Here is an 11421-nt window from a genome sequence, read left to right as displayed (position 1 = left end):
TTTAAAATAGTTATTGAGATAATAATTGCATCTAGACCCCTCACATTTCTGAGTATTCGAGACATATACAGCTCAATAGCTTATTAGCTTCATAATTTTATCTCTAAGTATCATAAAAGTGGTTGTTTGTATTCTTTTATTTTTCATCATTCTTCGTCTTCTTCTTGGTTTCATGTTTTCAGCTCCATCAATCTCTCTTCGTTTTTATTTTTTTTTGGGTTCTTTAATTTCCATTTTTCGTTCTTTTCCTTTTTGTCCCTTTTCTGATTTTTCTTGGCTTTGCTTTTACTTTTTTTTTTTCCCCATATTATGTTGCTCTCTCAGTTTCTTGTCATTGCCAAGGTAACTATTTTAATATAGCAGATCAGTTGATTTTTAGGTGGTAGATTGTAGGTAATGGTACAGGATCGAGCTCTAACAGTTGTAGTGTGGAAGTTACATCTAATGTGGTGAGCTCTTTCTGAGCACTTGGTCCTCCCACCTAATGGATCACTAAGTCACAGTAATTTACCTTCTGTGAAGGAAAGGGAATTTCACATTTTGTGAGCAAGAATAATACCCCTACGGCCTATTAAGATTATATATCTACTCTTGTATTGTACTATGTTATATATTGGACTCTAGCATTGTATAGTCTAGATAGGACTCCTCCTTGTATTTATGTCTTTTGGATTCCTATCTTTAATAATATTCAGGAATTACGTCATCATCCGGCCTACAAGAATATTTATAGTTTAGTCAATCTTTATTCTCCTACAGAATTGAGTTGGTTGAAAATTTTACTCCTGTTAGCGACAACCATGAATGTAATCGGGAGTTAGAAAGCATCCATTTGCCAGCAACAAATTGAAAATGTTATTGTAAATCGATCTTTGTGTTGGCCGGAGCGGCTATATTAGTTGATTTGACCTTGATATATCTTATTGATTTTGTGGGGTAATTATGTTCATACGGCATTATATTGTAGATTTGTAGGCAAACTACGATGATGTGTTGAACTTTATTATGCTCGATTGATAGCACTTGGAGCATTTCTAATGCAATGTTCAACCGTTTGAAGGTATTCCAGCAAAAAACTCAAATATCGTTTCATATTATTAATAGCTATGAAGTATTAATAGGTGATAAAAAAAAAACATAAAAATGGCAAAATGATTTTGAATTGGTATATAAATATAATTAGCCAATTAGGGGCTTGGAATTGCTTAATTTTTCAGCCACTACTCTTTAATAATTTCTCCGTGTCTTCCTCATATCTTTAGGGAGTTTGTTAGTTTGAGATGAGGAATAAATAAGAGGGTGTTGCCATTTTGGAATGAGAAAAGGCAACCCAAGAAAGCATTTCATTTACGAATAAAGAAAGAAAAGATTAATAAAGAAGAGAAGGAAATAAGGAAATGGGGTTGAGAATATCTTTCGTTTTGCTTCTCTTCTTCCTTCTTCTTGGCATTGCCACCCCTTCATTCATAGATTGTATGTAATATCTCTTTCATTTCATTAATTTGCGTTACCATATCGATCATATATGTTCAACAATCAATCCATGCATGCACTTGAAACATTTTTTCCCTGATCTGTTTTTGATGCATGAACGCACAGATGATAGGCTGGAGACTTCAGTAGTGAAAGGGCGTTCCCTTCTTCCTGACAACGGTAAGAAATATAGCATACATGAACAGAACATCTACTGCTTTTGCGAATATAATTTCCATCATTTTCGGCCTACATACAGGTTGTCCATTTGACGTGAAGAACATAAACTACACAATAGTTACGAGCCAGTGCGAACGTAGCCATCCCAGCGCCAAGCCATGCTGCACATCACTTAAGAAATTAACCTGCAAATACAGGGATCAACTTAACCAGAATGCCGCCACTTGCGGCACTCAATTATTCCAGAATCTCCGTCTCAAAGGCAATTATCCTGTTGGGCTTTTCAACTACCTCTGTAAGGAAGGCGAGCACGGCCTTGACTGTGAAGGATATTAATATATGAAAAAAAAAAATGCAAGCGGAAAAGGCAGGGGTTGAATTCTCGTTGTTCCGTTTGCACTGGCCTGTACAAAATTTGGAATATATAGAAGCCTGCCTAACATTTTGATTGCATACAAATTTTGTACTGGACATATATAATTGTACCTGTTTTCACGGGCTTAGCCTTAATTATAATCTACTCCTCAAATGTAGTCTCCATATTTCCTGCCTCTCAGGGTGGATACTTCAAATAAAATATATGTTATTCAAGAATCAATATAACACTTTCTTCGCGTTTATATTTGAACATAACATTATAACATATGTGTGATAATATATATGGACAATGTAGGACATGTAAGCAGTTCACAGTATAATTTGCCCCCTCTAGCTAGGGATTGTTTGTATTCTTTATTTTTAATCTTTCTTCTTGGTTTCATCTTTTCAACTCCATCAATCTCTCTTCGTGTTTTATTTATTTATTTATTTATTTAATTTTTGGGTTCTTTCCCAATTTTCGTTCTTTTTCTTTTTGTCACTTTTCTGATTTTTCTTGGCTTTGCTTTTACTTTTTTCGGTCTTCTTTTTGTGATGGTGAAAGTGGACATGTATATTTTTTGAACAGATTAATTAATGAGTATGTATTTCTTATGGCAAATTATACCATGGACCATAATATACCTTGCATTGTAAAGACCCTGGTACAAAATTAATTTTTAAATTCTGTATCACATTATATGTATTTGTAATTGACATATTATATGTATTTGTAGTTGACACATTATATGTATCTGTCATTGACACATTATATTATGTGTCAACAATTATTTTATTTATATGTATAGAAACTGTGAAGGTCAATTATTTTATTTATATGTACAGAAACTGTGAAGGTATAAAATTTTTGTATAAGAGTTCACAATGCAATATAACGTGGGTGTAACGAAGTTATATCATTTTTTAGACCCAAACTGAGCTTAGTAATTGGTAATTTTGTTTAATCAATAGTTTATTCATTTTTAATTTGAGGTAAATTTGAAATTTTTCGAATTGTATAATCCTCAATTACTGACATGGGTAACCGACCCAAAGCAATTTGATTATGCGATGCTTATATAGCTAGGGGTTCATCACTCTTTATGATACTTATTGGATTATTGTTAATTTGTTCTCCTAAAGTGACTGTTACGTTACTGCCTTTCTCCTCTTATCAGGCTTCTGTTCTGATTTCATATAGAGGATTTAATAAATTCTACTTATACCATAATTAGTAGGATTCTGAATGAGCTATTTGGTAAATTCTAATTTACCAAATAGCTAATTTACTATACATTTTTATATCAATCGTTAATACTATCAATTCAAGTAGAAAAAAACTAACACAATCAGCTATCAGGAAACTCACAATATAATATTATTATGACAAAAACTTATTACAAACAACCATATATATATAATCCGAATTGAATATACACAAAGCAAACAAGGGAATCCAGGGCATCCATCCATGCATGCAATATACTGCCCGGAAAAAACACTTGTTCACTTGTAAACAATACGATGATGTTGGAGTTATACATACAAGAAGATGGGGATATAGTACGACATATATATGTAGTTTAACAACCTTAACAAGTTAAACAATGGATGGAGGAAAAAAGGGTGGAAAACGTACACTCCCAATATAATTATGCTTACTGCTATATACTCAGCTCGCAGTAAGGAAAAAAAAAAGGCTCAAATTAAGGATGAATGAATCGCCACAAATTTTGTCCATTCAATCCCTTTACCTTTACATATATTGCATGCTTGGGAAGATCATGTGGAGCAAGTTTATTACAACCCTGCAACCAACACAAACTTAATAATTTAATTTAACTTTTACCAAATAATTCAATACAAGATTTAATTTTAGTGTCGTATTTACTCAAAAGAACAAATCAAAAGTTAAGTTACATGCACTGATAGAATCTATTGTTTCTACTAATTTTTTGACAAATGTTAAGATTTAGTCGTATAAAATTACACGAGTTAAAGTGTAATTTGGTGTAACTAGCATTATTCTTAGTGCTATATTTTAGACAAGCTAGGTCATCAAGAACAAGAAGGGTTCAGTATATTATTAAGGAAAACTCAGGCTAATTTTATGTTTATGTTACTCCAGTATAAAACATAATGATATTTTTGTAATTATATCTTTTAGAATAATAATACTGATTGGCCTACCAACCGACAACCAACTTATACTAAAAGGTGTAAAGAGAGAAAATTTCTTATTAGTCATCACCGAATCAGACACATCATAAAGACTGATCTATCTGTGCCGTCGTGTAGTAGAATCCCTTTTTCAAAACCCATTGGAAGCAACCGCAAATTAAGCCAGTGCAGCAAGAAATGACAAACATGGCAAACATAGCTTTTTTAGCCTAGTAAAAACAAACGGTATCATCACCTAGTCCATTATCTTCCACGACAGATTTGAAATGAGGATACTAAAAGAAACCATCAAAAGTAAATTTGCATGAAACTTCCAGTCATCTCTGTCATCTTCTTTTCCCCTTAACAGATCAGATAGGATATCTTATTTGGACTTTTGGAGTCTTGTATCAGGTTTTAACCTCAGAGGGAGAAGAAATACAGTGGAAATTAAGTTAATTAATTAATGGGGTTTGATTAAATGTTTGATTGATCGAGTGCATATGCAAACGCATGCAAAAGTGTCAGCTAGCTACCTCAAATGGCTATCAGTGGGGGCACGAAACACTCAATCATGTTAATTATTGGGAATTAAGATTATATTATTTTTATATATATTTCTTAAGGCTAATAAACTGATAACAAATACTGATTTGCTAGAATATGTCTATTTTTAAGATTTAGATATAATTATGTGAGAAAACAAATTTGTTAATATACAAAAAATGAACTGAAAATCTTCTTAAAAATACATATAATATAATGATAGAATTTCATGCTTAATTTCAGATTTCTGGATACCCAAAAGGTCCACGTAGAGGATTAGGTTGGATCCGACAAATCTCATGTCTTTAGATGTATCAAAAAAGTCTTATAGAAGATTTAGGACAACTGATAGCTAGTATGAGTTTGATCAAGCAGATAGCTAGGGTTTTTAAGATAAAAATGTTTTCAAATAATGTTGTCATCTTCACAAAGTTTAAATCTAATTTTTCTTTTATCCTGCCCACGAAATCCAAATCCCTAACCCAGCACCAACAACTTCCAAACCCCAACCTGACAAGATTGTGGATGGATAAATCATAATAAGTCAGTATCCATTGAGTGGGATGGCCAGTGACTGGACGAAGAGATTAGGTGTCAGTTATTATCGTATTTGTGGGACTTTAATAATATCCTAGGAAAACAATAAACATAGTTAGATGAAAATATATATAGGCAGACCTACCATTTATATATGTATGTTTGGATCAAGAAAACGCGAAAGGAATGGAAGCGTGAGTAGTGGAATCCTCGTCGCTCTTCCCGGGACTAGCCGCCTTCTTTTTCTTCTTCTTGTAAGGGATGCCACGAGCCTTAGCCTGGCATTCCTTGACTTCCCGGAGATACACCCGGATTGCGCCGCTGGCGAAGGGGTTGGTCTCCGGCGATCCGCCGTTCTCCTCGTAGGCGGCGCGGAGCCGGCCGATGAGGGCGTCGAGGCTGCCCCACGCCTGCCGGAGCGGGCAGGTGCACGGAGCCGGCGGCTCCGGTTGCCCGTAGAAGATACAACCTTGTAAGTGAACCTTAGTCTTCCCGAACTGGTCTAGGTACCGCAGGAACTCCAGCACGTGGTGGCTGTTGCACTGCGACAACGGCACCGGCGGCCGGTGGTTCTTTAGGTACTGCCCGAACGTGTTCCAGTCCCGACGCTTTTGGGACTCGTATCGGCTAGGGGTCAGGGGCTGACCGTGCCCGCCCGGGGATCTAGACGAGCCCTCGGTGACACTGAAATCTTTCCCTCTATCAATCGACATGAAAAATTGAGAACTCAATGAATATAAATTAAAAAGGGATGTATTGATGGGAACTTTATTATATTATATATTAGTATATGGTTGTTTTAGGCAGAAATTTAAATGAGATGGGTAGGGCTAAAATAGCTTAGGGATCAGATGAGAAAGAAGAAGGTGCAAGGAATTTAAGGTTAAGGAGAAGAAAATGATCTGAGATCACATCAAAGCAGCTGTTGAGTTGACAAGGAATGGGCCACAAGATGTTGCTTTCTGTTTCCCTTTTGCTTGATGTATTCATTCTCTCTCAAATTTGTTTATGTTACCATTAACTCTACGTTTCCTTAAAATGCTACTAGTAGAATATAGAATATATATATATATATATATATATATATATATATATATATAATAATTGCATGTGAAGAGAGAAAAACATTTCTATGTTTGGTAACCAGTTGTTAGCTGAGTGAGTTTGATTGATAACATTAGTTGATTGTATAAAAGTGGATCAGTTTGATTAGTTGATTACAGAAAATTGTTTGATAAATGAGTTGTTAGCACTAATAACTGATTATATGCAAAATGACTTTTACTGATTCAAAAAAATTGTTTTGAGCAACTTTTTGAATTTTAACATTTTAGAGCAATAAGCCATTACAAAAAAACTAATTAATCAAACACTCATATGGATGGTTTAACCAAGTCAAACAGTTAATAGTGGTCAAATAAATTAAAATTAATGGATAAGCTAAATATGTTACCAAACATGAACTTCATCTTATTATGCCACAAGCCTACAATGGTTGATTGAAGAGAGAAAAACATAACGCTCTACTCTCACAGTTCCCTGGGCAATACATGTATTTCATCTATTATTATGCAACAATTCAAGCTTACAATGGAGTGAAAGACGACTGTGAAACGTAATGGTGTAGTGCCGACTTTTGATCGGAACTGTAAAATTCAACAAACCGCCAAGTGTGATATGTTCGGAGCTCACACGAATATAATACGTCCAAATCCATCCATTTAAATTGTTTTCGGAAAAAATTAACAGGACAGTATTCGATAAATGAATTTATTATGGAGTGTGTATATATACATACACAAAAAAATTACAAAAGAGTCAATGTTGATAAGATTCTAATGCAAATATAAAATATGTTGATCCATGCTGATAATTTGTACATTTTGATTTATTCGGAGGAGGTGATTCGTGCCATTAACATAGTACTCAAAGATGCCCAACAAATGGCTATTCTCCTCATTGACCGCCTAAACATAGACAATCTTATATTACATGAATCAAATGCTATTCCTATAAGTTTGATGATTTAATATAAGTTAGGATGTTTGGTTTTAAAAAAATAAATGCTATTCCTATTTTAAAATACTAATGAGACTTTGAAAGATGAATAGTTCATATATAATGACAATTGATGTCTCAATTATATACACAACCAGAATATTATTTATAAATTTGTATTATAACTTCATTGCATAAATCTGTAATTAATTGTCGACAACATCAGTAAGTTCATTACAATCATATTACTTTTAACAAAAAATAAGTAAAGATTACTAACTCATCAATGGTCATCAATATCACATTAAGAAAACTTAATTTATTTTAATGTGAAAATTGTTAGAAGATGATTTTTATTTTGGATTATAACTATCTACAACACCACACATTTTTAATACTACTTTTATTAAAAATTGAAAGTACTAATTTTAATTATATTAAAAATAATGAATTTATTTGATGCTGATTAAATTTCATATTTAACAATAATATTAATTAATTATTTATTTATTTAATTTTCATATTAGACATTAATTAAATTTTGCAATACGCATATTATAACTAATATACATATATAATGAGATTCAACTAAGTTGATCGGACAATTAACTTAGTAATTAACTACGAAATTACAAGTTCAACTTTGCACATTTATATAGGCCAAAGACCTTGTGGTCAAGCGGCACCCGGTGTACACTCCCATGTGGAAGGGAGTGGGTTCGAGCCTCAGTGGAGGCATCTGTTGACTCTTTGTTCTTCAAATAGGTTGAGAAAGTAGCTATGGATGGGATCAATTTTCACTTTTTATTGGAGGACCAAGCTCTTATTTGAACCCACACTTTTTATTGGAGGACCAAGCTCTTATTTGAACCCACATATATATAGAATAATTAACGACAGTGCCCTCAGGGCTTAGTTTAGTAACTTGATGTTATGACTAAAGGCAATAGTGTGGGGTTCGAATCCCACTGAAAGCATAAATAAGAAATGAGCCCATGATACTCTAGGAACAAGGTCATATGAGTTTAGAATTAGTCCGACAAAACTAAAATCATCTATCATCTATTATAACAACAAGTGTCTATTTATGATTTTTAATATTTATTTATTTATTTAATCTTGAAATCACCAGGAAGATCAATTTTGAACTTGATAACGCATACAAACTTTGAAATTGTGCAAGTACTACGATAGTCAAGCTTCTTTTGACCAATTATATCTTAGGATGTTCATGAGTGTTATAGAAAGATCATTCTATATCTTTCATAGAAGGTCGAAATTGCCATTACCGTTTTTTTTTTTTTTTTTTTTTTTTTGAAAACAGCCATCACAGTTAAGTATGTGACTTTATCAAGTCTGTCTCAGCACAAATGTAACTACCTTTTAACGACTATAAAATCATTAAGAACAATTTATGATAATCCTCATATGACCTCATTCAATTTATAATCATAAGTAATACTAAACATCTACCTAAGTTTTTCCACGATTTAATTTGTTTGACTATAGAAGTGGTATCCATCATTAATACCTCATTCCATGGGTTTCAACCCCATTACTCTTGAGGTATCAAAGATTGCCTTTCTATTTAGACCTTTTATGAAAGGATTAAATGTATTCCTTTCGTCAAGCACTTTGTTGTGCTCAGATGGCATGTAGTGATTCTCCTATATAAGAGGTCATGAGATTGAGCCTCAGTGGATGCGGTATTGACTTTTTGTCCCATTATAATCGCCACTGATTTTTACAATACAAATAGCAGCTTGTGAATCACAGTGCATAAATTTTGGATATAGTTCAATAAGACTATTAACACTTATGTCATACTCGAGGCATTTGGAGCTGTGAAGATGAGTAAATTACATCAATTTTGACCAATTTCTAGATTAATGACAACTAAAATTAAAAAGTTACCATAATAAAGGAAGTAAAACAAGAATTAACCCACTGTACTTATCCGATGGAGTGTTGAGTTTACATTAAAATCCTCAAAGTTAATGGTTCATAGATTCATTAATGAAGGACTAAATTTGTGCAAAAAATTCGTGTACTAAATTTGATAAATTTTAAGTCAGAAACTAAGATTAAAAATCCACAAGGAATTAAAATTGAAATTAATTATTAAAATTATTGTTGACGTAGTGATATGACAATTGTTTATTCCAATTCCTAGAATGAAGGTTGAATTTCCATTTTCTACGGCAATTTGGCCCTACAATTGATTATTCCTTGGACTTCAGGCAGTGTTTGGTTTTGGGCAATGGTGTTAATTACAATCAATCGCCGGTCTTAATTGTAATAATGGTTTATTAGTCTTAGATCACTGAGGAACATTTACTGGGTTGGTGGATATTGACGGCAGCCCACTCTCAATTTGTCAAAAAATGGAGCATATTTATGTTTGCCACTATTTGAGGATTTGAACAGGTCTATGTAATAGTCCACAAATTATATAAGATAAGTCAACTACACTATGAAAATCATGTGAGACGAATTAGGATATTAGAGAGAATTGAACAGATGACATACAATGGATTCTTTCTAATTATTGATTGCTCATAAATTAATTAATTAATATTAGCATGAGTTAAAAAATTAATTAGCTTATTAGTAATTAAATAAAAACAAAAGAAGTAATCAAATAGTGCGAGGTGAATATTATGAATTAATTTAAGAGATAAGTCAATGACCTTATAGTCTAGTGACGTGGGGTGACTTTGTTAAATGGGAGGTCAAATGAGGTCATGGATTTGAGTTTTATTAAGGACGATATTGACTCTTTGTCAAACTCATAAACTCCCAAATCACAAGGTCATTAGCATTAAAAAAAAAAAAACTCAAAAATCACACTATATTATCCAGACACTAAAGATTCATACTTGAATTATTGGCCCTACTATGTTATATAATAGTTGGTAACTTTAATGGCTAAACCTAATTAATATATGTGCAATGTTATTTGGAGCGTTTAATTTGAAATTTTAATTTAGTGATATAAAATAGACACTTTAATTTGATACATTATGATATAAAGTAAATAGAAATGATATTCATTATTCAAATTAAAGATTTAAAAAAAGTATTTTTAACTTCATTACATGTAAAATAATTTGAATATAAATATTACAATTCATTGTTTATGGTTGATCGTGGAGGCATGGGAGTGAAGTTTCGGTTGAATCTGCATACAATCTATTAAAGGTAAATTTGTAACTTTTCATCCGCCCGAGATGCAGATCCTAAGTTATCCATTTATTAAAAAAAAAAAAAAAACAAACAAACAAAAACTAGATCCAAGTATCCAGTTTAATAAAAATACAGATGTCCAATTCTACATAATTCAAACAAATTTAAATTATAATTCGTCATTCATCTCCAATTGTTTATTCATCTTCTTCACAAGTAATCCCAATTTTTAATGATGAAGCTCCTATGTAGTATTTGTGTTATAGTGGATCTACATTCCACTCACTTTTGTTGTCATTAGACTTTTGGCTTATATGGCATAATTGGATGATTAAGCTAGATTAGGGATTTGGGTCACTTTTGTTTCTATATAGAAATGGATGTATTATTGTCTAATAAAAGCCAGATATGCTTGCACTTCCAATTTAAGCAACACGATGAAGTGGATTACTAAATTTAAAATCTATGTATGTATTAAGACGGAATTGAAACTTGAAAGGACTCTAGAGCAGCTAATTTGCACCCCCCAACAATCAACCGGAATAAAGTTGCAGTTGACCAAGTCTTCTTTAATTTCACTATGATTTTCTCAAAACAAGTTTGGAATGGTCAGTAGTGTGACTATAGTCATTACTATTCTCATAGCAATAAGGTAACACACATCCAAGATCCTCAAGTATAATTGTGTCCTAATTATACAAGAGTCTACAAAAGACTTAACTCGATCACAACAAGAACCCTAGCTAATTCAATACATCCTTTCTTAGTTTCTTTATGCAATTTGATTTACACAAGCCTCTATCATAAGAGCAAGCTAAGCTCAATCCAAATCCCACCAGAAAATATAACTACTCATTATTTGGCTTGAAAAGTAAAAGCACAATTGAAATGTAAATAATGAAGACTTAGCTTTGATCCAAAGTGAACTGAACATACAAACTTGAATGAATTTGGCTTCGAATCTTAGTTAATCTCCACAAAATC

The 11421-nt window shown here is 32.6% G+C and overlaps 2 protein-coding genes across 2 annotated transcripts; one reads left to right on the top strand and one right to left on the bottom strand.

The window, feature by feature from the left end:
- Positions 1-1335: 1335 nt before the first annotated feature.
- On the top strand, positions 1336-2273 carry LOC116004441 (GPI-anchored protein LLG1-like). Its single transcript, XM_031244499.1, has 3 exons — positions 1336-1473; positions 1600-1653; positions 1733-2273. Exons 1-3 carry the CDS (start codon positions 1398-1400, stop codon positions 1987-1989), a joined length of 387 nt encoding a protein of 128 aa, XP_031100359.1. The 5' UTR covers positions 1336-1397; the 3' UTR covers positions 1990-2273.
- A 1091-nt stretch (positions 2274-3364) lies between these two features.
- On the bottom strand, positions 3365-6110 carry LOC116009036 (protein LIGHT-DEPENDENT SHORT HYPOCOTYLS 10-like). The gene is made up of 2 exons (XM_031248728.1): positions 5399-6110; positions 3365-3818 (listed from the first exon to the last, which is right to left on the bottom strand). The coding sequence occupies exon 1, from the start codon at positions 5964-5966 to the stop codon at positions 5421-5423; it is 546 nt and encodes a 181-aa protein (XP_031104588.1). The 5' UTR covers positions 5967-6110; the 3' UTR covers positions 3365-3818; positions 5399-5420.
- Between the last annotated feature and the right edge of the window lie 5311 nt (positions 6111-11421).

This window comes from Ipomoea triloba, chromosome 2 (genome assembly GCF_003576645.1).
Source record: "Ipomoea triloba cultivar NCNSP0323 chromosome 2, ASM357664v1".
NCBI lineage: Eukaryota > Viridiplantae > Streptophyta > Magnoliopsida > Solanales > Convolvulaceae > Ipomoea > Ipomoea triloba.
This window is presented reverse-complemented; position numbering and strand designations above follow the sequence as displayed.

Bases quoted from the DNA above. Each gene is read 5' to 3' on its own strand.
- LOC116009036 (XM_031248728.1), bottom strand. From the start codon at position 5,966: ATGTCGATTGATAGAGGGAAAGATTTCAGTGTCACCGAGGGCTCGTCT.
- LOC116004441 (XM_031244499.1), top strand. From the start codon at position 1,398: ATGGGGTTGAGAATATCTTTCGTTTTGCTTCTCTTCTTCCTTCTTCTT. The intron at 1,474-1,599 runs GTATGTAATATC...ATGAACGCACAG, and splicing joins CACCCCTTCATTCATAGATT to ATGATAGGCTGGAGACTTCA. The intron at 1,654-1,732 runs GTAAGAAATATA...GCCTACATACAG, and splicing joins TTCCCTTCTTCCTGACAACG to GTTGTCCATTTGACGTGAAG.